Below are 26,919 nucleotides of genomic sequence, written 5' to 3'. Positions count from 1 at the left end.
ATTACTCTTGAATGGTTTCTGAGGATTCCATTATGTGACAATGGTTATTCAACAATCTGTTAAGCAAAATCCTGATAGATGAACATTTTATTTACTTCTCATTAATTGCTACTGTGATCAACATCCCAGTGAATATCCTTTTATCCTTTTCATCCCTGTGTACCTGTCTAACTTTCTTTTCAAGAGGAGACTCTTTTACCCCAGGGCATGCATATTTTGAATTTTAATACATAGTATCAAATAGCCCTTGAGAAAGTTTTTTCTAGTTTACAATCCTTCCAGCAGTGGATAAAAGCACCTAAAGAACAGGGAAACTAACTTCCCTTTTTCTTAGGATTTTCTAAATTTTACCCACCTCCAGAATTTAACTTCTAAATGCCTAAGAGGCATATGTGTTTATGAAGTACTGTAAGTTTGAAATTGATCCACACCCAGATTCCAGAACAAGTATTCAATCTATGGTTTGTTAAACCTGGAATAAAATCAGCAATTGCTAAGATTCTTTATTTGTTTGCTAAGATTAAGAAATGCTAAGCTCACTTTGTTTTTTGATAAGATCAATATAAAGATAGGTTGAGGGAATGCCATAGACACAAGGTACCAGGATTTCAGTTAGGCATTTGTATTAGTTTGTATTCTTTTTTTCCTTTTTCCTTTCTCTCCTTTTTTTTTTTTTTTTTTTTTTTGACCAGATACAGAAATAAGGACTAAATAGTGGTCCATTTGGATGAACTTAACTGTTTGAACAACTCCACCCTAGACAGGTTGGTTAGGGGATCCTGTCACCTCTACAGAGAGATTGCCAGAAGTGCTGGACTCTGTCCTTCCAGCATGTACATGGACCCAATTATATGATCTTTGAAAACACACTTTCGAAAATGTGATGGCTCAAAGCTGGGAAGGTTACCTAAAACAATGGAAGACATAATTAGAATTGAGAAATATCTCAGCAGGATGGAATGACAGACCCAAATTTAGTTAGGATAAGTCAAAGCAAATATTCAGTAAGGAAAATAATGAAGTTTATGCTTAGAATTAAAATTCTGGCATGCACATGCTGCGTGTCTCGTGTGTGTGTGTGTGTGCGCACACGCGCGCAGCCGTATGTGTGAGTATATAAATGGAGGGGAAACTGGCCATCAAGGATATGAGTTTAATCAATTGCAAATTTTAATATGAGTCATCATTGCACAGCAGATGTTAAGAGATCAAGGCAACATAGGAGTGTATTAATTATTTTTAAATAGTATTTAATGCAGGTTAAGGACACATGTGAAGACTTGGATTATTCAGACTCTGTTCAGGGAATTATTCTCTTAGAGGAGCCCTGACACACTGCAATGACCCCATGTGTGATGGGATACATAGAGGAGACAAGGAGAAAATGATCAGTAGAGAATACAAAGAATGGTTAGGCTAGGTAAGCTAGAGATAGCGGGCATAACTGCATAGCAATGTCTAAAAACCTGGGCCCCCTCCCAAAAACCAGAATTAGGACAAGTGGACTGAAACTCCAGCCAAAAAGCTCAAAATATTTCAGGAATGGGGGAGGGAAGACACTTTAAGCCATTTAATATATTGTCTCATAAGGTATCAAGTTTCCCATCGCTAGGTAATGTATCCACCAGGACTGCTATACAGGGAATTCCTGTTTGGGGAAGAAAGTTGCATTAGATTCTTCCCACTAACACATGCATGCATGATGAGTGGCATTTACATGCCTAGTACTCTCCCATGGATGGATGGCCCAGATTTTGAAGAAACCCACAAGCCTTTTGCAGAGAAGTGAAGCACCATATGAACTGCTCACACTAGTCTCCTGCTAATGTTCCACCTATAACCGCCGCCTCCTTGCTGGGCTGTGGCATAGAGGGAAAGGGGCCAGCTCTGTTTGCATCCCAGCACACCACTGGCTAATACTTCCCCCTTTCTCTCCTGCTCAAGTGAACATTCCAGATGCTGATGTGCTCCAATAATCACAGATTCCCCAGCATCCTCAAATCCAGCCTGTCTGTGGACATTTCCCTTTCCACACATAGTCTGCTCATACTTGCTTTCTTCCCACTTTTACTTAGGTTCTTGTCTTTCTGAAAGGAGCTCTTGCTAATTTTTTTAAAATATGCAATTATTGTTACAACCAGTAAGAGAAAAGTCCCCCAATCCCTCCCCCAAAGTGGGCAAAAGGAGGCTCACAGATAGTGAAATAGAAACAGCCAATAAATGTATGAAAAGATGCTCAGCCTCAAATTATATTGAAGGAAATATGAATGTGATACAGTTTTTCACGTATTGGATTTTTGAAGATTAGAATTTGAAGAGACTCTGTGTTGGCACAGTCTGGGGAAAGGGGCACAGACTGGAAGTTGGCCAACATTTCTTTTTTTTTTTTAATTTTTTTTAACATTTATTTATTTTTGAGACAGAGAGAGACAGAGCATGAACGGGGGAGGGTCAGAGAGAGGGAGACACAGAATCTGAAACAGGGTCCAGGCTCTGAGCTGTCAGCACAGAGCCCGACGCGGGGCTCGAACTCACGGACCGCGAGATCATGACCTGAGCCGAAGTCGGCCGCTCAACCGACTGAGCCACCCAGGCGCCCCTGGCCAACATTTCTAAAGGGAAATTTAGTGATATCTTTCAAGGTTTAAAATGTGTATACTCTATTCTAGGGATCTCTCCTAAATCTCTTTTCCTAGCACATTATAGAAACAGCTTTTATAAGCTGTTTCAGCACCCATCCTTGATGAGAACAAGTACATGAGGACAGATAAAACTATCCCTGTGGAAAAGTATTCTTTAAATATTTTTGGAATAATGAAAAACTGGAAATGACCCAAATGTCCCTCATTCATTCACTCATTCATTCATTTATTCATTCAACAAACATTCACTGTGTGCCAGGTAATGTTTTAGGTGCTTGGGATAGAGCTTTGAACAAAATTAAGAGTTCTGCCCACTATTTTAGTACATCAACAGAAGATTGGTAAATAAAAGTACATGCACAGAATGGAATAATGTGTAACCATTAGAAATGATGTCACTCTATATGATCTTGATATGTAAGGCTGGTCAAGACATATTGGGCATTTTATTTCTAGAGGAGTATGTACAAGTGTCTGTGTTTGCATTATGCATAAAAATTGTCTGGTAAAACACAAAAAAACCTTAACAGTGGGAATAGATATTCGGGTAGTCAGAGAGGGAATATTACTTTTCTTTTCATAAAGTCTTTTGTATTATTTAATTTTTCACAGCTAGCATGTATGTTTTATGTAATAAAAAACTAATAGATGCTATAAAAAAGAAGAAATTATAAAGCTAAATCAGTAGTTCTGCTAGAGAACTAAGACTCATATCTCAAAGAAAATGGAAAATTCCTTAACCTATCTGTAGGCATTGAGACCAAAATGATTAGGTGTTTGATGCTGTTCAGACTGCAAGAATGGAAATTAATACCATAGTACTTTGGAATGCAAAACAAAGACATAAGGTGGTCTGTGGTGTTACTGGTCATGGGCATGGTGGACTTGTCTACACATGCAAATCAAATGGGAAAGCAGCCAGGGGCATAGGAAGGGCCTGGGGCCAACAGTCAAGTATTCTAGGGCTTTCTCCTGGGTTTGTGATTAACTTCAACCTTTTGGAGACTTAGTCTCTCTTTCAGTAAAATAGTAAACTTGGATTCATTGATTTAAGGTGTGGCCAAGCACTAACATTGCTGTGAATCTGGATTATTCTGGTAAGCCCTCATTCGTAGAAGAGAGATTTTGAGATGGTTCCTGAAATTCTCAAGAGTCTTAGAAGAGATCACCTCAGAGTGCCTGGGTGGTTCAGTCAGTTAAGTGACTGACTCTTGATTTCAGCTCAGGTCATGATCTCGGGGTTCATGAGTTCAAGCCCAGTGTTGGGCTCTGTGCTGACAGCGTGGAACCTGCTTGGGATTCTCTATCTCCCTCTCTCTCTGCCTCTCCCCTACTCAATCTCTATCTCTCTCACTATCAAAATAAAGAAATAAACATTTAAAAAAAGAGATAGATTACCTCAACTGTCCAGTTACCCACCTTTTCCTAGTGCTGTGAAGAAATGTTCATTCTGTACTTTAATGCCTGCTTCTGTTTAGATTCAAGTTTAAGTACATCTGGTTATTTGCTACTTACACTATTAACACTTCAGGCTGATAGAAAAATCAGCATTTTGGATTCTACCCTAAACAAGTGACTAAGAAAAAAAATGTTTTCAAAATACATCCATTTGATGAATTTAATATAATGTTGGGGGCAGTGGGGGTGGTGACGGGGGGAGTGGGGAACATGATTCAACACTCTGGGCATCTCCAGATGAAATCAGGATGTCATTTCATCCTTTCTGGAAACTGTATTTCTGTCAGACTCAGAAACCCAGGAGTTCCACTTTGTCTGTTCTTTGGCGTTAAATTTTCACAGGAGAAGAGGTGGTGGTTATGGATGAGTTTTCATTTTTGTGTGCTGGGGGAATATCAGCTCAAGAAGCACGTGAGTGCACCGACGAATGATGTGCCTGTCGTGTCTGTGCATCCCTGGGGGGGTAGTTGTCCACTGAGACCTACCCAGAGTGGAACATGTGACTCACACTCTTTTTACTGTGTGGAAGTAAATTGGTGCTAGCTAGCCTAAGTTAGGAGTATCCCATATAAAGCTAGTAAGGGCACTGAAATCCAAACAGCGAACAGCCCAATGAGGAGATAAACGCCAGAGGGAATGTTTCATAATTTTGGTATTTGGGACACTCCGCTGCCATTTCTTTCTTCTCATTTGTTTTCCAACTGATTGGAAAACTACTAATGAGTGTGTTTACATTTTCTCCAATTGTTTTACCCAAGTGTGAGAGCAGCTGGGGAGAGGGGTTTTGTTCTCTGTCCAGGGCCTAAGCTGTCTTTCACTGTCTTCCTCCTTCTCTCCACTGCCAGGCCCCTGCACCCTGCCAAACCTCTGCTCTTGCCTCCCCACCCCTCCCTGGGCTTCTCTCTGTGTGCAGAATGGCCAACAGCCCCACCACATGTTTTGCGTTGCTCACACCCTCCCTCTTTCCCCCTTTTGTTGTCATATGTCTTGTTTTGAAGGGACTGAGGTGCAGAGGAGGTCTTGGGTTGATGCCCTTCCACTCAGCTTCAGAACTGGGAGCAGGCCCAGATTTCATTTGCTCCCAGTTCTGTGTTGAGGTCAAAAGCCCCTGGAGAATGTCCTTCTGTCCTCTCACAGTTCCTGGGGATGCATTCGTTCTCCCCAGGCTACTCCAGATTCCAGACTCTGCTGTCCGCAACGGAATCCATTCCCAGCTGCTCTGCTCTTTCCTCTTGATGAGGGTGTCTCAAGCTTCAGTCATTTTGAGAACCACCTTCACTACGTTTTCCATGTCTTCTGATATAATCTGTATGAATTCTGTGTTTGATGTGCTTGTTGCATTCAAATGCATTTTTAAGTAAATCCATAACTATTACAAAGTCCATTTACTCCCTGTGAATATTCTTGTATATCTCCAGGTATGTGGACACTGGTCTTCTTAGCCCTCGTCTTGTAAGACTCTCTGTCCCTTCCTGAGGTGTGCTGGGCTACTCAAGTCCTTCAAGTTCTCCTTGGAATTGTCACTCACTGGCATTTTACAATTTATTGGCTAATTATGTTAGGCTAGACACTGGGGTGGTTTTTTGTGTGTGTGTTTTTAATTCATTAGTTGATGAGATGATGTGGTAATGCCAGTTCTGCCTAGGCCAGTGATAATAAATATTTGTTGACTGTGTGAATTGAATGAAGACCTTAACCTCCCTGTCAACACAATTACAGAGTCTGAATCCCAGTGCCTGCAAATAGCCTCCTCTGTTTCTTTCTTCCTTTTTTCTTTTCCTTTTTCATCTGTCTTCTCTTTCTTTTCCTTCATCCTTCCTTCCTCCCTTCCTTCCTTTCTTTCCACCCCCCTTTTTTCTTTTTAACTAAAAAATTGGGATTTGATTTTTGAAACTCACTTTCTGAAGAAACTCATAATAGACCATGCAGAGAATGCATCCTTAGTTAGAAGGACAGCCTATTTTTTGTTTTGTTTTTTTTTGTTTGTTTTTTTTTTGTTTTTTTTTTCCAGAGACCCTCTATTGACTCTCTGAGTTGAAATAGTTTAGACTCCACATAAAATATGTGTTGTTTACCCAGGCTCTTCATGCTCTGCATACTGTTACAGTCCTTGAAGAGCTTGTCAGTGACAAGTAAGATAAATGAATGAAGAGGACTTTACAAGTGTTTAAAAGCTAAGTATAGCATGTGCTGCCCACTACTTAATTAAACAGACCTGTGCTTAACTAAGTAACTTTGTGGTAGAAACTTCCAGAGTTTTTCCCTCCCGCCCACCCCTCGGACCCCACCCCCTCCAACAGTGCTCAGGATGTTAGAAATTCCTTGGTTGTCTGCAGTTGCTAATATCCTAGCCTAGCTGCAAAACCATCTTGGTTGAAGCATTAAAAGTTAGTGTGGATTGTGGGTAATGACTTTTGAATTTATATTATGGTCGGTCAGCAACATGGACTCCTTTGAGACTCAATCAAGATTTTAGAGTATGTCTGAGTCTCATTGTTTTCAGAGAACATTAAAATCAATAAAGTGAACTGCTTCTCTTCTCAGCTCTAGAGTCATTGTGCAGAGAGTTGGAGCCCATTCCCAGATCAATCTTTTTTTTTTTTTTTAATGCAGGTGTCAGTCCTTATGGATCTGAGCAGTAGGGTACAGTAGTTACATAGAAGGCTCTGGAATTAGAGTTCCAAATCTACCAGTTGTGTGATCTTGGGTAAACTTCCTAGTCTTCCTAAACCTCAGTTTCTTCATCTGTAAAGTGGGGATACTAACAGCCTCTACCAGGACTGACAACAAGGTCATTTGCATTTGAGTCACTCTTGGTTCTTTTGGTTTCTGCCCCTGTTATAGCAGCTATTAAAGTTTTTGAGGGGTGCCTGAGTGGCTCACATTCCGTTAAGTGTCTGACTCTTGACTTTGACTCTGGTCACGATCTCATGGTCATGGGATCAAGCCTGGCATTGGGCTCCATGCCCCGTGTGGAGCCTGCTTGATTCTCCCTCTGCCCCTCTTCCCTGCTCATGCTCGCTCTCTCTCTCTCTCTCTCTCAAAAAAAGATCTTCAATATGCCCCTCACCTTCAACCTACATCGCTGTTGGTGTAATGGACTAAATTAGATGACAACAGCAAAGTTGCTGTGCTTGGCACACAGCAGGCCTGGGGAAGCATTGGTTGTCATCACTGATATTTATAGGTGACTCCATCTCATAATGCTGGCCTTTTTTCTGCCACTGTGAAGAATCCTAACCTCCCCATTACTGGCAGAGCACATAGAACTCTTTCTCTGTAGATAATTCTCCGCCCCCCCCCCCCCACCATGGGATGCACTGGCTGGTAGTAGAACAGAGGCAAGCATGCTTTCCCTTCAGTCGTTGTCTACAACCTTTCTGGGAACTCTTCAGGTTCCTAAGGTGGCAGCAGGAAGTAGTCTACCAGAATAATTTCTCTCCCTTGATTTTAGAAGGAAAAAAGAAGGAAAAACCGTGCAAAATGTACAACAAGGAATAAGAGCAATAGACCAGCATCTTATCTATGTGGAGTTTGGTTCATGCTAGAGACATTCTTTCTTCTCTTGCCCATTTTATAGATACAGGAACTGAGGCTCATAGAAAAGTAATTCAGCCTAAGTCTCATATTAAATATTTGGCAGAAACAGAACTAGTGCCAGGCCTATGTTACTCCCCTAGAAAAGATGAGAGATCTATGTTCCCAGGTGATGAGAAATCTCAAGAGCTGTCCATGGAAAAGCCTGATAGTCACAAGAATGTTAGTCCTGTGCAAAAGTTAGACATAGGCTTGTTAATCATTTGCTGGGGTTCTCACAAAAACATACCCAGAGACAAAGATTTGGTGCAGGTAGTTTATTTGGGAGGTGATCCCAAGAAGCATGATGAGAAAATTGAGAAGTGAAACAGAATGTGAAAATGCCAATAAAGGTGAATTAATGTGTGCTTACCTGCTAAAATCAGCCAGGGCTACAGTCTGCTAGGATCTTTTGAGAGATTCTGAAACACACCATAGGATGGTCCCACAAAAGGACTGGGACATTGGTTATTTATCCATCACCTCCCTCCCTCCCTCCCTCATAGATCGAGCATTGTTCTAAGGACGTGAACTCCCCACACTTTGGCCTGCCCTGTTCCCTGGCCAAACCTGCACCTGTGGCTAGAGGAAGACTTCAGGCAGAGAGGTACATGGATTTCAGATGGGAAGATAGCAGCACATCCAGGACTGTCCATTCAAGCTGCAAGTGACTTCCAGGGTAGACAAGAGGATATGACATTCTCTATAATAATTAAAAATAAAATAAAATAACGGCATTTAATGAATAGGTAGCAAAAATAGCTTCTAAACTCTCCATGGTGACCTACTAATTTTCCATTTATAAATAAAGACTGAGGGAGGGCTTCTAACACAGTGGGAAGTCAGAAAGGACTGATCAGCTGAATGAATTGGAGGATATGAGACCAGTTTTCAAGGCAGGACTGATGTTGTAGCAGTAGATTGTATAGACAGTTGTAAATACATAGATGTCCAGAGCCTGGCTCATTTTCTCAGAGATGCCATGGCTTGACATGTGTGAGCATATGACTATTGCTCTGTCTTAAATACCTTCCCAAATGCCCCACGTTCATAAGGTCTTTTGAGAAATAAGATAGTTAATTATCATCTCAAATGTTGCCTACTCTCCCCACATCCAATATGGGAATGAAGAAAGCAACACACACACACACACACACACACACACACACACACCCCTCATATATTGGATCCCAGTCCCCCTATTGATCTGTTTTTCCTCTCAAGGTGAGTTTACCATGGAATCTCCCCAGCCTGCTCTTCTTTATACTCATGCCCCTGCCAACTTTCAAGTCTTAGTTCAAGGGCATCTGACCCATGGGGCCTTATTTGATGCCCCTGCCCTCAGCTGGAGGGGATTTTTCCAGTCTTTGGGCATTTGTGTAAACCAATCCCTTCCCTCTTTTTTTCCTTCCCATATTGTGACATAGTCCTCTAATTCCTCATGTCTTATTTATCTTTGCTTTGTCTGTCCCCAGTCTCTGGCCTGGGACGTTACCCTTCACCTCACTACAATAGGACTCGGGAGTCAGAAACCTGGGTTTCAGTCCTGTTCCTCCAGTGAGTGGAGCTGAGCAATGATGGGTTTGGGTTTCTCAACTGTAAAAGAAGTCTCATAAGAATAGCTATCTCAAAAGCAAGGAGTCAATGCAAGTATACTAACCAAACACTTAGCCTGGCACATCATTGTTCTTTATGGTTACAGAAGTTTGGTAAGTGTTGAATGAATTTCTGTGCAGTGTCCACAGTGGAAGCCTTTCCATCATTGATTCTTACTTAATCCCATAAAGTTCCCTGATGCGGCACACTCCCCTAATAGCTTCTTCATCCTGCTGCTTCATTTTGTCCTCCAAGAGTGACCCAACCATTGGAACCCAGACGCCACTCAATTATGATTCATTGCCATGTGGGCCTGGTGGATGTACAGGAAATCCCTTGCCTCCTCACTGTCCAGTTGTTGTCTGGTTTCTCCATCTTTTGCTCTGAGACAAGAACTGTTGACCTTGCTCTGATTTGGCAGAAACAAGACCAGTAGAAGAGTTCTGGACTATTTCACATTTCCCTGGCAGGAAAAAGGGAGAAAACAAAACCTGATAGAAGAAAGTGTAATTGCTATTGTATGGTATTATCTCCATATCCCATAGCAACAAATCTTATTATATTTTTTTCTTATTTAAACCATATTCATGAAGGTTTTATTGTTAACTTGATCCAGATGACTGATCAAAGCATAGTTCATTATTGCCACCTTGCTAAAATATTTTTAAAGGCAGTTTTAATATTACACTTTTATAGCTACATATTGCCATTAAGCTATTGAGTCTATTACTAGTCAATCAAGGATTTTCATTTTGTTTCAAGAGCTCCTTGGATAAACTCTTCAGAAATGTCAAAGAGATGGAGTATATGGCACCTTTTCACAGATGGTGTTCATCAGGGATTTTAGTTAATGGATAAAGTTTCAGTTTTCCATGGTTGACTTTTGGTACTAACAAAAGTATTCTAAAGACTCCTGCTCTTCTAAAGGCTAGGGGATAGTAAGGAAATGAATCCCATAACACCCCCAATCCTTTTATTCTTAATGAGGTAAGTTAACCAGGGACACGGAGTATTTCACTGGGTCCATTTTACTAAAGAATGGAATATATCTTGAAGAAAACCAATTCAGCTTTTCCAACATCTCCAAAACTATACTAACTTGTGCTCCCATTCCCAAGAACAGCAATCAAAAACAAATACACAATAGGAAGAATTAAACTATCACATGAAGATTTATATACTCAGCTGGCTCATCGTAGAAGCTAAGTGTACACTTTTCCCTTTCATCTGTTCCAGAATCGTCTACACCCATTTTATTCATTCCTTCATACATCCATACATTTATCTGACACACATTTATTTACTACATATGCACCAAACTCTGTGCCAGGTGGTAAGTACAAGGATTCAGATGTAGTGCTTTCCTCAAGAGAATTTTAACCTAGTGATGGAGAAAGCCAAGATGGCACATAATTATTTACCATTCATTGGGATAAGTGCTATAATGGAAAGGAGCTTGGAGGTGGCTACATGATCCCGGGGAAGGCAGTGGAAGAGAACCGAATCCCTTCTGTGGCAGGCTCGGGGGAGGCGTTCCTGGAGGTGATGGTGTTAAAGCTAAGGCCAGAAGAATTAACGGGTATAACTCAGGTGAAGGGAGGGAGAATGAAGAGCATGACTGGAACTGTGAATGGCACATCCCAGGGCTGGGGATACGGAGCCCAAGAGGTGAGGTTGGAAATGAACAGCAAGCAGTTACCGCCCAAGAGCTTTGTAAGCTGTGGAGGAGCTGGGGCTCTTTTCCTGAGGGCAGTGGGGAGTCTCTGAGGAGCTTGAATCCAGGGACTAACAGGGATCTGATGTCACTCCAGCTATGGATTGTGTTCAGTGGGAGGCAAGAGTGCAGCGGGAGAGCTGTTAGAGGAGTCTTTCGCCCTAGAGAAATAAGGTGGCGCCTGGAAGAAAGAGGAAGTGGAAAATAAAATCTGATTAGATCTGTCTCAGCAGTCATGACATAATATAGTAAAATGAATATAACACAGTTAGCCAAAGGCAAACGTGTCAGGTCAGCAGTTTGGTAGACACTGAAAAGGAAATAAAAATGGGCCTCGGTGCATTGCTAAATGAGTCCACGAGTTCCCAAGTGCAGTGCTGTGGAAAGCTCTCCCTCTCTCTAACTCTGTATTGATTTTCCTGAGATTCCAGTTATGACTGCCCAGAAGAACTGCTATTTAAGGCTTTGTGGTGGGCACCTTGTGTATCTGTCGACTGCAGGGATATGAACCATTGCACATGGAGTCACCTGGTAAGCGTGTCTAGAGTTCTTTGAACACATGCTATCTTTGTTACAATTTTCTATAGTTTTTCTTCCATCGATCTTCAAGGGAGATTTATTCATGTCTTTTCACCCTTCTAGACCATTCTTGGTATGTTAGGAAGCCAATATAATTGGGCGGAGATGAGGATAGGTAATATAGATTTTTTTAAAAAATCAAAAGAGGGGCGCCTGGGTGGCTCAGAGAGTTAAGCATCCGACTCTTGGTTTGGGCTCAGGTCACAATCTCACAGTTTCATGAGTTTGAGCCCCACATTGGGCTCTGTGCTGGCAGCATGGAGCCTACTTGGGATTCTCTCTCTCCCTCTCTCTCTGCCCCTCCCCCACTCACACTGTCTCTGTCTCTCTCAAAAATAAATAAATGAACATAAAAAAATAATAAAAGAGATCCATTTTCAGTTTGACAATTAAGTGAGTAGAATTGGTCAAACTTTTTTTATAGACGGGAAAACTAGCATCCAGCCTGTAAGAAATCGGTCACAGTTTAGGGGATATGTTACAAGCAAGATAAATAAAAATGGTCTAGGGTATCAAGCCAAATTCTCATTATTCATCTCTGGTTCACACTCTTCTCTTCCATTCCAGACTAATCAAAAGAAGCCTCTTCCGCTCACAATTGCTCTGTGTACATTTCCCCCAGATCTGGTATTCACATGAACAACATGGTTTATTTATATTTCAGCACCAAATTGGAAAGATGACATCATTCATTTACAGTCTTTATCCCATGACATGCCTATTCTCCAACACCTCATTTCAGCAGACACATTTAGGACTGCATATAGCATCTTGTTTAGCTTGTACATTCTTTTATGGGATACAGTTCAAAGGTAGGAAACTTTAGGCTTGTTGCTAGTAAGAAAATAATCTCATAAAATCACAGGAGCTTCCCCAAAGGATAAGGACATTATGATGTTTACAATAGCAGAGTTATTATTTGTTCATTTAGGCTTCATCGCTCATTCTTGGGTGAGCCCCTTCCTTCTTGACCGTGGCAGGTCTTACAGCTCCCTTCAGGCTCTCAGAATTCTGTTAGAAGAAACAATTTCAGATTTATTAGTTCATGAGTTCAAAAGTACAGGTTCCTAACAATACTGGAGTGAATTTCAGGCGTGAACACTGTATTTGAGAATCACTTGTAGGAGGGCAGGCCGAATGAGGGGACTCTCAGTACTTGGTCAGCAACAGCTCCACTGACCTGCTCTTTCTCACAAGCTGTAACTTGCCCATTGGGTCTTCTGACACTTTAAGTGGACAGGAGAAGGGTGAAATTGCTATCAGCTGCCAAAGATTGCCTGGGATTTTTTATTTAATTGTTAGGTGGACTTTTCCCTCTATTTTTATTGTTTTTAACCATACACATGCATTTTGTTACACCCACTGTGAGGACTTTCAGATATCATACACATTTTTCAAAATGGGGTGAGTAAATCATGAGATATCCACTGGCAGATAGAACTGGGATATGAAGTGTTTCCAAAACTTAACAGAACCAAAGCATCTATGGGAAAGCTGTTTCTGCTTGATTAGCTATTTGTCTTTTCTGCTAGTAGCATGGCAAAGAGCAAAGGCTAGATATTGAGAATTGGAAGACCCAGGAAATCTCTATGTTCTATGTAAAAATGACACTCTGGGGGCTGAAATCTCTGTCTTGATTTTCTAGCTGCAAGTGAGGATAGTAATAATTCCTCCCAGGAAAGTTTTGAGGATCAGTTAGATTGTACATGAAACATGCTACAAGAATACACTATATTAGGTCCAGAATTGTTATCAAAGTATTATTTATATTACCTAATAAAATTCCAGCCAGTTGGAGGCTCTGCCTTTGATTTCTAGCTCTCCTGAAGTGCTGATGGTTCGCTATCATCTCAAGCCACCAGTGGGATTGTTATGACAACTCCTGAGATGTCCTCAACTCTCAGTGACCTTCCCTGGCTAAAAACAAGTGTGCAGTCACCTCTAGGATGGCAGCATCCCTCAAAATCCTGGCTCTTCTTTCTTTCAGTCCCTCGTTGCAGCAACATGCACAGTGTATTTACATCTACTAGGCCCGGTGCTAGATTCTGGGGAGAGACAAGGGAAAGAAACAGCCTCAAGTCTACCGACAGCTGGACAGGTAGATCTGAGGTTACAGAGTGATGATAAGCAGGAGACGCACATGTCCTGGCATCAGGGATGGGGTCAGGAAAAGGCTCCTAGAGAAAAAATTGTGAATTAGCCAGACACAGAAGGAAGAGGTGAGGGAAGGTGGCTGGGGGAGGTACCACAGGCTGAGGACATACCATGTATAAGAAGGAGAGGTTTCTTACTGTCAACAATGGCAAAAATATTAGTAATAATGGCATTTGATTTTTTACTGTAAGCCTATTATGGATCACATAACTGACACTTGAAGCCCATTGTATCCCTTGCTCCTCACAGTGACCTCATGGAGGGAGACACCATTACTCCAATTTATAGTTGAGGAAATTGAAGCTTACAAATGGTTAACTCTCAAAAGACCACATAACCAGCAAAGACATAGAGTGGGGCTTGAATACAGACAGTCTTATCTCCAAATACACACATGTAGTCTCTACATTTCCTGGCTTTCTGGGCTGGATATTTTTATCTGCCTTTTTCCATGGTCTTTAGGCATTTTTCTAGGTTCTATGACCCTGTTAGGTCAATTCATTGCTGGTCTGTTTCTTGCCCTACATAATAAAATGGTACAATTGTATGTCCTGGGAATTGAAACCATGACACCTAGGTGCCTCGTGTGACAAACATAGTGGGGCATAAATTGCAGTGGTCAGCTCTTCTACATCAACTTTGCTCCTTTTGCTCAATTTCCCCAAAAAGCACTATCAATTAAATTGTCCATAGAGAGCTTTCCCTAGAAGCCATCATAGCATCTCCATCACTATTTTTGCATTTGGCAGCTTTTGAGTGGATTCCTCTGGCTTGTCTTGTAAGACCATCACATGTCTGTAGTTCTGTGTCTGTGCCCAGCCCTTTCCCATCTTTTCATCCAGGGCTTCCTTCTCTCGCTTGCTCTAGGATGTAGGATGTGATTGTTGGCAGTTTGTGATTGTAAGCTTACTCTGGACCTGTCTGATCGCTTGATAATGTAAAACAAAGCACCTTCAGGTATATATCCGCTTTTTTCCCCCTTTTAAATCACATAGGGGGAAGTGCACTTACATCTAATGTAGGTCCAAGCTCTTTTACCAAATGGCATGGTGCATTCTTTATTAAGTTTCAATTTGACTAAAAATGAAAACTTCTAGATCAGGAACAAAAGGAGCCCTATAGGTGCTGTAATTTTGCCCTGTGTCTTTTTGGCTGGTCTTCCAGCTCCTGATGGAATCTTCTCTGGTTTTTGTTCTGTGCAGACCCAGAACAGAATGAAGCTGATGGCAGACAACTATGATGAGGACCACCACCATTACCACCACCATCACCACCACCACCACCACCGATCTCCTGGGAGGCCACAACATTCCAATCACAGGCCCTCTCCCGACCAGGTCAGTTTCACTGCCGCTTACCTCCAGGACCCCTTTTACCCTTTGGATATTTTAAGATAAAATAAATAATCCTCAAGAAATAATAAACAGCATAAAGTGATATGTCCTTTGAACTGAAACTAATAGCTTTGGTATTTATTTCCATCACTCAAGGAGTCTAAATGTTTTCCTTTCTCCTTCCTCTTTAAGGTTTTGTCTGTTCTTGTTTATGTTATGCATTTTCTTTCCTCCCCTCCTTTCTATTTTCATAGATATGAAGTCTATTGCTGGCTCAGTATCTAATGGTGGGTTACTTTGGAATGTCTCTTTCAGAGTTTTAAGAGAAAGCACTTCGTTTCCATGAGCTTGGCAACCAGAGAAGCCTTGAGTTTGCTGAGTACTTTCCTAGAAAATTCCTTAGTGATACAAATTAACTGTGGGGTAAAACAACATGAAGAGAAATCAGTTTTGCTTGCATTTTAGCTGGTGAAGTCAAAGGGTCTGGTTTATTTGATTTGGACCCTATCTTCTCCCTTGACTAAGCAAAGCAAGTTAAAAGAAGGATTGACAAAAACAAAAATCTCCTGTGGTCTTCCATGATATTTGCATTCATCCAGCAAATATAAAAACTATTTACAGTGTTTAGGATTAAAACTCCTGAAGGTGAATTTCATGGACATTATGAAATTAAATGCAAACTAGCAGGTTATATATTAATAAAAAAATATTAATAGTATTTTCTCCTTTATGGTATTCTGAGCTTCTTGTGTGTGTAATCCTAGTGTAACTTACACAATAAATTTCAAGAGCGATGGGGCCATAGGTAATGGAATAGAATCATCTGGATAAGTATGAATGCCTTTGTTATATGTTTCTGGATATGTGAAGGGGGAGGGCTTATTGGAATTACCTGTGTGAAGAGGGGTTTAACTGTTTGTTGGAGGAGGAGGTGCTTATTATGCCTCTACAACTTTTTTTTTTTTTTTTTCCGGACGGCTCTGTTTCCTTTTCATCTCATGTCACTAACATCCCAAAGGAGAAGTTAAGATTGCTAAGTCTCCAAGATGTTTTACCAGGAGTACAACTCCGGGGGAGCCATTTATATGGCATGCTACATAAGAAGAGCTCCCTGGAGCTATGCAGTGAAGTAGCTCCAACCAGGAGGCCCTCTGCCCCCACCCCAGCTTGGCCCTACCCTTTTACCCGGAAGCATTTGCCCTCAGAGTCCTCAACACTGCAGATGTTCTTATAGGACATCTAGATTTCTGAAGCCAAGTGCAGAAAGGCACCAGTTCATGTTATTAGCTCTCAAAAATGGTTCTTAATTGGGCAATCAGCAAAGTATACAGAGAGAGATAAATTTCATGTCATTATCTTGTATGCCTGTGGTTTTGCTTTGATTTAGCTTTATTTTTTCAACTCTCATCCCTTGCCATCCCTACCACCAGTCACCCAACCTAGTATACCTGACATCCTACTAATTAAACATCTTCATTCTTATTCTTGGTCCCTGCCTTTTTCCATACTGCCCTTTGCTCCTTGACCTGCTCCCAGAAGGGGTAAGTGTGAGGTTTCATTGGTGCTAGAAGGCCACCCTGGGCTTTCCCCCAGAGAGAGGAAAAGAGAGCACCATAAGGCAGAAAGAAGGATTTGGAGCCAAATTAGGGGAGTGAGTCACACAAAGACCTGCTGAGGTAACAAACAGGCTTGTTTCATCACAGAGACACATATGCTAATATGTCCTGCTAGAAACCGGATACCAGATCAAATTTATCTCCTTTGTGAACGATATTTCTCACAAAAGCCAGTCTCCTGCTGTTTTTCCAGAGATCTTTAATCACAAAATAGAGGTCTCGCCAGCTTGGTTGACCCTGTTATGTTTGTCCACCAACAAACAGTAGAGGTTGTCATAGGGCAGAAGTCATTGCTCTGGGGCAATGCCCTTTCCAGAAGAGTTAGCATCCCTCAAGGTGTGTCTGGCTAAGATGTGTCATCAGGAGCTTTGTCATCGCTACTGTTAGGAAGATGGTGATGGTCTTCCACTCTCACATCCTTCATCTCAGTGACCACTCTAAGTGACCCATGGACATAGAGGCAGATAACCTCTTCTACAAATGAGAAACCCAAGCCCTCACTGGGGGGTGGAGGTAGTGGACTGACTAGGTTGGGCCCTGCTTCTGATTATTTGCTTGCTCAGCTAATACTTGGAACACATATTCCATGCCAGCCTCTACACTGGCCTTGGGAAAGAACATGAGGGACAAGACAGAACCCCTGCCTTCAGGGAGTTTGCTGTCTAGTCTGAAGACAAAAATCTAGGTTATCAGATGTCTCTTTCGGTTTTTTTCTGGATCATATCAATCAGAACCTACCATTTAAAAGGTAGTTATGATTTAACGAAGGGCCCATGACTTAGGAATTAACTCTTCAGTGAAGTTCACCTTGAAAGTGATACCCTTGACCAGAAGGATAACTTTGTGGTTTTAAATTGGAGTCAGCAAAAATATAAGGCTTCCTTGATATACTCTTTCAATTAGAAAAGAGAGTTGACTAAGAAGACCTGGCATGAGTAGGTTGACTCCAATGATGGAGATGGCAACATTCTCTGGGCTGGTGATCTTTTTGACTAGGAGTCCCAGGTCTAGGACAACCATGCTCTCAGCTATAATCACCAACAGCTTATATACCAAAATATGGGTTGTTGTAAACTAAGTTCCACAATGTAACAGTCATCTGAAGGCTTGGAAGTCTTTCCTAGATGATTACAAACTCTATTCAAAATTGTGCAAACATATATACTAATATGTGTGGAGTGGAGGTATATCTCGGGAGAAAGTGGCAGTGTAAGAGTCTGAACAATGATTGATTTAGATAAAATTTAAACTAAATGTCCATGATGTACCCATGTTAACTGAAGCGACTTAAAGGGGAGAGGTCTCTTCCAAGCAATTCCTGATTCTGTTCCTGAGAATATTCCAGCCATGAGTTTCCTGTGGCCTGAGAATTGACCAACAGTGTCTTCTGTAAGAGAGGCTACAAAATGTTGCCATTGTCTCTTGAGCTTTATAAAAAGATCAAAACACATGAAAATAGAGAAATATAAGAAAACCAGTCACTTTGCTACTTTTCCAGAGAAATTCATTTTTCCTTAGGAAATTCAATTTAAGTATTGCTCGGTACTTGCAGAATTAGATTCTTTTTCCATTTCTTCCCCATTCCTTTCTCCTTCACAATGATTTTGCTTTCTCCTCAGGAGAAACTGAATCCAAGGGTTTTAAGTCTAGACGAACATTTCCCAAAGTAACCTTTGGAACATTAGTCCCAGGAGGAAAGTCTTGAAACAAAGATTCAGTGAGCAGAGAATTTTGGGAAAATGCTGCATATTATAACTCAATTTTAGAGAGTCTTGGTGCAATTAGCAGATCAAAGGATCTACAAAGTCATATAAGAAAGAAAGCTCTCCAATTTTATTTAATCCAGCATTTCCCAGACTTATTTGATCATAGAATTTTTTTTCTTTTCTTTTCTAGTAACATCTGTGCTCTGAAAAATACTGTTCTCAGAGTATCAGGTGAAGAAACAGACTACCCGGTTTAAAACATAAGTGATCCAGTTTCCAGCAGGGTTTTTCATCAGAAGGTGGAGTTTTGAGGCAATTTCTGCTGTGCTCTGCATACCAGAAAATGAGAGTGCCTCTTTCATTCATTTCTTGGGATACCTTTATAAAGACTATAATGTCTGAGAATGAGTTATCCCACCAATAACCCAGTAGATCTGAACTAAAGGAATCATTATAAGGGTGAGGATCCAGGAAAACAAGGATAATCATAAATACACAGCCCTTCAGGAATTGAAAATGAGTGTTATGAGGGGAAGGGACAATTTAGAGATCACATAAGTCAGTAGGGTGTACCAGTGCAATAAATAGCCTAGACCCCTACCCAAGAAAGGAGTAGGTGGTAACTGGTGGCCTGTCCCCATTATGGCCATAGCCACTGAAAATGTCCAAGTAGATCATTCAGACACTTTTCAGTAATAATGCCTTAGGAAGTTTTCAAACCAAGAAGTGGGCACAAGGGGGTACAATAAGCTACTGATAAGCTTTGAGAAACAACAAGGACCGAAGAATAAATGGGACAGACTGGAACCACATTTGTGATTTTATTTTTAGTGGGGTTACCAAGACTGATTTTAGAAAAGCTAAGTGGAAGCTCAACTTCTCCTAAATGCCCTATGTACCTGTCATCAGTATCTGTTATTTTCTATAAGTACTGTCTTTCTTTGCCATGTCAATTATGTCAAGTCTTTTTACTACTTTTCTAAACACCGTATGATTTTTATTGTCCTACAAAAAAATCGTATTTTATTAATCTCCTTCTAGTGGCTTCCAGGTATGCAGAAAATCATCAGAGTGAACTCCACACTCCAGCCACCTCAAAATGCCAGGCCTTGTTCAGGCTGCCCTTTGGCATCCAGAACTCACATTCCTGTGCCTGGCTCTTAGGTTGGGCATTGTATCTTTAAGGACCTAGATCACACTATTTTTTTGTGTGTGCAAAATATGCTTCCATTTGTTAAAGAGTCTCACTCTGATTCTCATTTGTAGGAGCCTAAATAGTAAAATCTTAAACATTTCTGGTCTGGAAACCTCAGAATATATGGCCACTTTCCAAGCCCAGAACTTGCCTTTCTTCTCTCTCCCTCACACACAGGAGTTGGGAAGCTCAAGGACTTTTGACTACTTTGAAGACCAATTTAAAATTTAAATTTCACATTTTACTTATGGAAATCCTACTTCTAAAAGGAAAGCTACAGAGTTCAAGAGCATGGAAACATAATACTTCTTAAATTATTATGGAAAAATGTGGTTGAATTGCACGTTCCATTCATACTCTTTGTTATGTATTGCAAAGCATATTCACACCTGCCTGACCCATAGTAGGCACTCAATAAATGTCTGTTGAAGGAATTATTCCCTTGGTATCTTTGGAAAATGGGAAGTGCAGATGAAAGTATCCCCATTGTACATGTAAAGAAGCTGGAGCTCAGGGATGTTGTTAATTATTTAGAGTCACACACCTGACAATCAGCAGGCCTACAATGAGGTCCTGAGTCTCTGACTGCTGTACATTGGTGGCAAACCTCTTTGGCTGTCAGTATGGATGTATTTATGCAACCACGTATATTAAATACGGTTGCATGCCTATAACATCAGCTTTTTCTAGAGTACAAATGTGCTCTTGTTCCTTTTTCCCACTGAATTACGGTAAATTTTATCCTTTTTAAATTTAATTTCCAAACTTGAAATAAAATGTCATTTCATCAGCTCTGTTTCCATTCCCCCCAGCCCCCATTGTCTTTATTTCCATTCTTCTGTTATGTGCCTTTATCTTTTCATTTCCTCCCCTTTCACCTGTTCCCGTTTACTCTTTATTCTTGCTGTCCCCGTGCCAGGGAATTACCCTAGCTTTCTACAACTCTCCCGCTGCCATGGAATTACCACAGTGAGACCCTCAAGCAGTGGAGAGCATGGTACAGAGAGGGAGGGGAATTGTTCTGGGTTAAAGAGGGCCCTTAGCAGGGCACTGCCAGGACCCACATTCCCTTGCTTACTCACTTATGGATCTCTGCACATGCAAGGACCTGGGGCAAGGCAGGGGAAAGGCTCTGGTTTCCAGAGCAAAGCATAGGATGCTTCAGTGGGCCAGGGGCTGCTACCAGATCTGCCAGGACTCTGGGCACATTTTAAGATAGTGATCTTACTGTGGCAGAAGCTGGTTTTTCCATTTTGCATCCTTAACTTTAGGGTGTCCACTCTGTTAATCTGTTCCCTGAAAATTGGTTGCCTTAGTCCTAAATATTGCTCACTCCACTTAGCAATTTCCAAAATTTATCTGCAAATGTAAATAGTGAACTGTGGTTCTTTCTCTGTTGCCCCTGGATACTGTGTGGTCCTGGTACATGTTAGCTCTCAGCCAAGACTTGAGTTCGTACGACTGAACACAATTGAGAACACTGAATGTCCACTTCAATTTTCTGCTGAAAATTCTCATAGAATTTTACTTTAGACACTTGTCATTTTCTCATAAGCTATCAAATAACTTGGTCACTAAAGAACCCAGAACTAGATGTGGCCTTCTTTTCAAGCTGTATATATGGGACAGATATACAGATTATATTTTAGGATGTAATGAAATGATCTTAGTGGTCCCACCCATGTTGACTGTACCTGTACTCTGCTTCACAGAGGCTATAACCCTTGCTACCTTGGTTTTGAGATTTCTTGTCTCCAAACATCTCCCCTCTTCCCTCTTCTTACAGACAAAAAAGCCATAAGGTAGAGTTAGCTCAAAATAAAAACAGCATTCTTGCCCTCCTGTCCTCCCACCTCTGTCCATGCTGCACACACCTGAGCCTTGGGTACCCGCTCTCAGATAGAATTAGTCAGTGTCCTGCAGAGCCTTCATGTAGGAATTGCTAACCATCCCTACAATTAGGTCCTCATTGAGGGTAGTGGCCAGAGGCCAGTGACAACATTTCTAAATCCCAGGTATTTCTTAGCCCCAGACATGTGTGGTAAAAGCCCTCTGCTCTCCCCCTCCTCCAGTGCCTCCTCGTCCCAGAGGCCTGCATTTCATGTTTGGTCAATAAGGAGTTGGTGGAATCTCATTGTCCACCAGGAGAATGAAGCTGTCACGGCAGCCCCTCCCCAGGCCCTATTACTTCTCAGAAAGCCAACGCAAGGCCCTTGGATTCCCCCCCTTGCCCACAGCCCCTCTCTGGGAAATGGTGGATGGGGTTTGTGATTGATGCCCCTGCTTTTGCCTTGTACTTTCACCAACAGATTAGCCAAAGTGCAGCCCTTTGAATTCTAACAAACAGACAAGGGGTTTAACTTACTCTGTTGCCCTCTGAAGATGGATTCTGTATATAGAGTTGTTATTCCTAGCTTTTGCTTAGGGAGGAAAAAAAGAATTTATTTTATGTTTTGAGGTTAAATGAATGTGGGATAAATGTATACATAGTGTCCTGTGTGTATATATGTATGTATCGCTATATGTCAGACGAACTGAGGACTTTTCCACATATGGAAGAATTTCTCAAGATCATGTTTAACTAGAAATTTCTCTCCCTAACTTCCCCTGAGTACATGTTTGAATCTACATTATATATACATATATACGTGTGTGTAAATAGGTTTTCATGTTTCCTACATAGAAGAAAAATTAACTACCATGTATCAGAGCTTACTAAAGTATAGTTACAGAACAATGGAGAAAAGTAGAAATTTTGAGTTCCTCGTGACAGTAACCTAATAAGAAAAGTTACATATGTTAGGTTTTTATTATTGGTTTCCCATTCAAGTTAGTATACCTGAAGCCAGTCTGAATAAGAAACAATCAGGTTTTTTACTTTGCAGACCTAATTTCATGGCCCACTTCTTGGACAAAGCGTTGGGTTTTGGTTTCATCTAGGGATGAAACCTTCAAATTCAAAACCCCATGAAGAAGACTCTTGTTGGGCTGATGTTTATTGGTTGGGAGAAGGGTTCAGAGATTTCGACCATTCCCACTCTTGGGCTGGTCCCGTCACAGAGCCAAAGATGCATTTTGAAATAAATTTTGTGAGCCACTTGTCTCTTTTCTTTTTAGAAATTAAAAACTGAGGTATAACACATTTAACATTATATTTGTTTGGGGCGTATAACATAATAATTTGGTATAGGTATGTATTGTGAAGTGATTAGCACAGTAAGTTTAGTCAACATCCACCACCACACATATTTTTTTTCACAAATTCTTTTTTTTTTCTTGTGATTATTTGCCTCTTTGCTGGTACTCCTTTTATCACCAGTGGATTGGAAGATGCTGTTTAAAACCCAGCAGGTTTTTTCAAGTAGACGAAATAGAAAGATGGCTCCGATGTCACTTTTTTCTTTATCCCTCAAAGACGATGAAAAATCCCCAAAGCTACTGAAACACAAGTCAGGAGGAATGTGTGGTTTCTCACCATTGGGACATAAATGTGGCGGCTTATGTGTTTGCTTGTTTTTAAGAGCAGAAGCTCTAGAATGACCCTGCCAGGGTCTCTGTGAGGCCACAGGTAAAAAGGGACATGAGGACAAACCTCTGCACCATTGCTGGGAGAGCATTTAACGGCTCCTTCCTCCTCCAGCAGTTGTGAGCTCACCCAACCATCACAAGCCACAGGAGAGCAAGGGAGGCAGGGTGACAGCCCCTGGGAAGCTAGCTTTGCAGATGGGCAGGTTGTCACCAATGCTCTTTAATCTGGGTGTGATGTTAATTCCTGACATGTAAGCACATGAGGGCACGATTTGGTAAACCTTGCCAGGCAGTGTCTTCACGCCTGGGAAAAAGGCAGAGCTGCTTAATGCGGCAGGATCCTCCTGTTAGAAAAGGATTTTTCCTTACAGAAGATTTGAGCCTGTGGAAGATTTCAGTCTTACTCTATTTGGGGTAAAGTTTTCATCCCCCCTTTTACTGATTCCTCTTAGTTTTAAATCTTGTTTGCAGTATTAGGGTTTCATTAAAAGATTTGTTGCAGTATCCTTTGAGTCAACAGGGGTTTTCAGACACAGCCTGCACTCCCCAGCTTGTAGATGTAACTCATCTTGGCAACATTGGAGGGTTGATTCCTTTTCAACTTGCTGCTTTAATCCAGTCACATTTGTCTAAGAGGCAGCCCTTAGGCTCCCCCATTGAAAGGAGGTGGCCAACCTTGAAATGTCTGGAAGCCGGGAAATCCATTTTCTGTTGCTAAACACCATTGCTTCTCTTTTTTTCTTGAACTGATGTCATAAGGATCACGTTTGACTTACACACACCAGGCACTTGCAGCACCCTGAAGATAAGGGAACAGCAGAGGAAGGAGAATTGGAAACATCTTTTAAACTTATAGGGCACACGCACACATTCTGAAAACTACCTTACTTATACAACAATAGCACTTTAAAAATTGTTTCAGCATCCCTATATGAATGAATGATCTGATTAGCCTCCAGCTGTGAACACCCCCTGAGATGCTAAAATGTGCGGATGGTTTTATACACTATCAGGTCCTTTTGACACCTACCCTTTGGCCTCTGGCCTTAGTGCAATGTCAAATAATTTGTTGCAACAGCAGTAAACTTATCAGATGCTAACAACAGGGATGGTGTGCCTAGTTATACTCGTATATATTTGTAACATCTACAAAGTGGTTTAATTTACATTCTCCAATTTAATTCAGTCGGCACCCTGTGAAGTGTCAGGGTCAGGATATGATCCCATTTTCTTTTTGAGGCAGCTGAAGAAATGACGAGTCAAGAAACTAGGGGATTTGGTTGCCCACTAGCCAGAAAATAGCAGAACCAGAATCGTGTTAAAAACACAGTTTTCACTGTATTTAACAAAGCCAAGTGTTAATGACTGATGGATGAGGGAGCAAATATAAAGCCTGTCTCCACCCTCACCCCTTTTTTATGACTATCTGGCAGTGGCTCAGTTTTTAACAGATGTTGACTTTGGGCTCTGAAACAATATTGTTGGCCAACGTAGAGCCTTCCAGTATTTCCATCTACAGCTGGGTATCTTGCATCTTTCAGCTGAGAGATCTGGTGCCATGTACAAAAGACTGGTTTGTCAGAATTACTTTTGCTTGAAGGAAATAGAAAACTAGTTTCTTCAGGTTGCCCCACGATGAAGCCTCCCCCCCCCCCCCCCCCCCGCCAAATCAAGAAAATGCCTGAAGATACTTCATTAGAAGTGAAGGAGAAAGCCAACCACTGCCCCTCGCCAAATTCTGTAATGTTTTTTGATGGTTTAGCAAAGGACTCAGATAGTTGCCCTCCTCAGGGTATCCCTGTGAGTTGAAGTTGCTGAGAAGAACCACCCCAGACAGCACAGGCTTCTAGTCTCTGCCTCTCCCTTGAGGAATACCCTGGTGTGTCTTTTAAAGTACTAACCTCTCCTTTCAAGTTCCCGCTCAGCCAGTGACAGTCAGCTTTCACCAACTAGGTTTGGAAGAATAAACCAGGAAAGTGGCTGGTGTAGTGCAAAGGAGGAAAGAGCCATTCTTGGGAGAAACAAGTAAACACAATCTTGGCAACTCTAAGAAACTCTGGAATCTAGGCAGCCTTCTGTCTCAGAGGAGTTGAGTCATTCAGAAAAGAAAGAAACTGATCCTATATACTTACTCATTTGGAAATAATTTGTCAAATTCCCACATTTGAGACATTGTGAGGCCATATGAAGTGAGTGAAGGCTCTCCTTTTCCCCTTAGGGACCTTGAAATTTGTTGGGGTGCTGCTGATATAAGCCCATTTAAGGGACAGGTACTGTGTGCATGTGAGGTTCTCTTTCTTTGAAGAACCAGAGAGACCATATCTAAGTTGTGCCATCCCACTCCAACCAGGGCCTTCAATAGCTCGCAAAGAGGGCAGTACAAAGTCCAAAGTACTTCAGAGCTGAGAAAAGCAGAACCAACAAATGGCTTTGGGGTCAACATGAGCTCTTCTTTCTGTGGCTTCAGAGTTCACATGTCAGAAGGGTATACCTTTGTGGTCAGGCAGACTGGAATTTGACCCTGGCTCCACAGCTCCTAGCCAGGTGTCCTGTGGTGAGCTACCTGATCTTTTTTCCTGAGACTTCCTTTCCATATCTGCACGAAGCCTCCCCAAGCCTGTGTCATGGGGCTGTGGGGAGACTCAGTGAAGAAACACAGAAAGCGGCCTTGCTCAAACCTTGAACAGGTGCTAATACCTGCGGGCTCATTTCTAGTCCAGGTCGGAAATAAGCTAACATTTATATTGTAACAGGGCACAAAGAAGGTATCTGAACCTAGATAGGACTCTCTTCTTCTTTGGGGTCTGCAAATGTAACAGATACAGGCTATAACAAATACAGATCATGTAAGAGTTTACAGGCATTCCTGACCCCATCACCTGAATAGAGACATCCATCCATAGGCAGGGAAGGTGAGAGGCATGGATGGAAGGTCTCCAGAGAGAAGATATGGACTTGACCCTGAGAATAAACTTACTAGTGCTCTGACAAGGCTAGGTGTCCCTGTTTTCCAGATTCATACCCATAGGTTTCCTTTACACATGTGTTTGTCTTCCCTGGCTCTGGCCAAGCCCGTAGTTGGAAATGCCAAGAAGAGTTGCTTTGGTTGAACCCAGACACAGGGCACATCATAAATCCCATACTCTAGTCCTGCTTCCAGGACTTGTGCAGCCAAAGTTTGCAGAATCTTTGGGCTTGATGTTTCCAGAAAGTTCAGAGAAGGCATGTACTGAAGTAGGGTAGGGATAGGTCTGGTGACTGTATACACCAGACCCTGTTAGAATCAGGACAATCTCTTTGCATCCCTTCCCTCAAGAGAGCCAAGGTGAACTTTCTGGCAGAGACAGCTAGCTGAATTCTCACAGAGGCAGTGGGCTGATTTGAAAGTGATGCTTCCATAATTTTGCTCTCATTTTCAGTTAGGATAGGTGTGACAGTAAGGTCCCCTTTAGGGACCTAGTCCTCCAATTTCAAGAAAAAAAGCTAACTGTTAATTCTAATTGCAGGTGTTTTTGAAAAACTATTCAGTGATAAGCTAGGGCTTGCTTGCTGGTTGTAGCCAATACTTGAAAATAGAGACCAACTAAAAGTTTACACTGGGCCATTTATCATGTCATATTATAGAGTTCCTTCCCAGAGCTTCTTTGCTGGGGCTAACAAATGCCTCCCCCCCAGCAAAAGGAAGTCACCTGTCTTGTCAATGATGGCTCGTTCCTTTGTCCTTAGATCTTGTCATCAACATAGCCCTGTGAGCGGCCCATCCAGTGAGGAATTTTGTTTTATCTTAGTATTTAGAGAATCCCATTAGGGCCCAGCATCTG

At 41.6% G+C, this 26,919-nt stretch overlaps 1 protein-coding gene across 1 annotated transcript in view; it reads left to right on the top strand.

The window, feature by feature from the left end:
• The window catches only part of ERC2 (ELKS/RAB6-interacting/CAST family member 2), a 792,499-nt gene that overhangs the window by 692,930 nt on the left and 72,650 nt on the right, over positions 1-26,919 (top strand). Inside the window, exon 15 of the mRNA XM_042929693.1 lies at positions 14,922-15,056. Within this exon, the coding sequence (XP_042785627.1) occupies positions 14,922-15,056 (135 nt within the window). The remainder of the gene's footprint in view (positions 1-14,921; positions 15,057-26,919) is intronic.

This window comes from Panthera leo, chromosome A2, assembly GCF_018350215.1.
Source record: "Panthera leo isolate Ple1 chromosome A2, P.leo_Ple1_pat1.1, whole genome shotgun sequence".
Lineage (NCBI taxonomy): Eukaryota > Metazoa > Chordata > Mammalia > Carnivora > Felidae > Panthera > Panthera leo.
This window is presented reverse-complemented; position numbering and strand designations above follow the sequence as displayed.